This window comes from Echinops telfairi, unplaced genomic scaffold (genome assembly GCF_000313985.2).
Source record: "Echinops telfairi isolate 266 unplaced genomic scaffold, ASM31398v2 ScPeMD7_7407;HRSCAF=8445, whole genome shotgun sequence".
In the NCBI taxonomy this organism is placed as follows: domain Eukaryota; kingdom Metazoa; phylum Chordata; class Mammalia; order Afrosoricida; family Tenrecidae; genus Echinops; species Echinops telfairi.
The window spans coordinates 185,642-188,000 of NW_022111307.1; the positions used below are offsets into that span (position 1 = coordinate 185,642).

The 2,359-nt window shown below is 31.9% G+C and overlaps 1 protein-coding gene across 1 annotated transcript in view; it reads right to left on the reverse strand.

The window, feature by feature from the left end:
• Positions 1-1,188, reverse strand: part of OSTN (osteocrin) — a 44,635-nt gene extending 43,447 nt beyond the window's left edge. The window contains exon 1 of the mRNA XM_004713400.1: positions 1,090-1,188. Within this exon, the coding sequence (XP_004713457.1) occupies positions 1,090-1,188 (99 nt within the window). The remainder of the gene's footprint in view (positions 1-1,089) is intronic.
• Positions 1,189-2,359: the final 1,171 nt, after the last annotated feature.

Genomic DNA, 2,359 nt, shown 5'->3' on the forward strand with positions numbered 1-2,359 from the left:
GGTTTATCTAGGGAAGTGACAAAGTCTAGAAGTTTAAAAAGAAACTGAAACCATGTGGTCGGTTTTGGCTTGTGAATAGCAGCAGCTTTTCGTTTCTTTTATAAGATTAAAATAGTAAATGAGGATAATTAGCTCCATGACAGTACTGTGGATGGGATTTGAAAAAGAGAGAGATAAAAGTACGTAAATAAGCTCTAAGATGATTAAGGAAGTTCATTAAATGGAGAAGACTTGGTATAAGTCATTATTAATAGAAATCACATTGAGAAGCGTGCTATAATTATGTGAAAGGAACTCTAAAGGCAAGAAATTGGAGGCAAAGATATCTCCAATCATACTTCGAAAAAAACCACCAAAATCCAAAACCAAAATTATTATCCCAATTAATACAACATATACAGTAGCAGTCAGGTTCTTTTTAAAGAATTTTTAATCCTCAGGGGAGAAAATTGGCAAAAATATGTATTTCTTAAAAAATCAAATAAACCAAATGAACTTTTTGGGAAATGTCCTTACATTTATTTTGTTTTGTTATTCAGTAATAGCACTAACAAAACATTTGTACACCAATTTAGTTTGGTTGAAATAATTTCTATTTTGATATGTGAGCAACTTGATTTTGTACATCAAAGAACTTCATGTTGGTGTAAGTAATTAGATAATAAATATTTCTGAAAATGTATACTGGTTTTTTTGTTTAAGGAATGCAAATCTTTCTTCTTGCTTCCAAAATCTTTCAACATCTAGGCAACTGATTTGCTCTGTATCCACTGGGAAGACAAGGCTAATAATGATTACTTCTTACATTTGAATTTGACAACCTTGAATGTGATGTTGGGAATAAAAGTAAGGTAACTGGAATACCTACAAAGAGGTTTCAAAAGTTTATATATAAAAAAAAGAATTGAAAGATAATTTTCCCACAATTTTTTCGAGGCTCTTGCCTATTTGACTTTGTAGTTTAAAGGTATGTCCTTATTATTATTATTTTTGGCATGTCCTTATTTGTGTGATGCACTGGCTTCTGATTTTAGGTGGGTTGACTGTATTCATAAAATGTATATGGTCCCTTAGGCTATTTTCCATTACCTCTGTTGTTGCATCCACTGAGAACACCTTTCCTGAGCTCCACAGCATCAACATCACAGCCAGGATGAAATGTGCACTCACCACTCTCCAGCACAGCATCTAAGGATCAGGCACATCATGGTTAATATTCATTAGCTTGGCATATAAAGAGAGAAAAACAAAAAGATCCTATAAAGATTGTGAGAGGCAAGTGATAAACTAAAATATTTTGTTTCCATGTGCTGGCATGTATATCTACAAAACTAAAATAATTCTGAATGGAAACTGTCAATCCCTTATTATGACTTTTTATCAGGCTTCATTTCCAAGGAAACCTGGATTCGAGGAGTAGAGCTATGATAATAATTTGAAGCAAAATAACACAGTCTTAGAATTCCAGTACATATAGTGAATACTATACTTTGGCTGTCTTATCCAGGGATTACTGTTTCAAGTATCTAAGTGGATATGTGCAAAATAAGCCAAGAGTAAAAGAAACTTGTCTGACAGGATTTGTATTAAACCAGAGAGAATGTCCTGTGTTTAAAAGTATTTAAATAAAACATTTAAATAATAGGACACATCCAAGAGGTTCTCTATGTCCTTGTGTTATATACAAATTATTTAAAATTCAAATGGTAGTCAGACTAAAATGTTCATATTTCACTACATTAAAACAGAAAAATTATGTATCATAAGACATAATGAATACGATCAAATAACAAATTATAAATTGAAAGACATTTTAAGCACATATGAAATAGATTAGCATGTAAATTTAAAATGACTATGCAAATAAATTTTATAACATTTTATGCACATCAGATCTCCAAATATTTAAAATCAACGACAAAAATGTTAAGATAATATACAAGAAAAGAGCTACAACAGAAACACAAATTCTGCTCGTGAGACTGTAAATGGATCCAACCATTTGGAAAGAAATTGAGCAATACATAGAGCATTGAAAATAATCTCGTCCTATTTAGGACTCCTCTATTCCACACCTGGGTGCATATCTCAGAGAAACTCTCACATGTATATAAGGAGTCATGTGCCTGAAAAAGTTCATATCTTTGCTGTTCATTGTTAGAGCTGAGTCAAGTATCCAACCAAGAGGAATAGATTTATCTAGTGAGATATATTCCTACTACGGATTTAAATGACTTAAGTGTGTGTGTTTGTTTAAAAATACGGGGGTTTAAATGGAGAGAAAATGTTTTGAGAAACTATGTACAAATGCGCTTTACACAATTGATGTGTGTATGGATTGGGATAACAGTTGTATGAG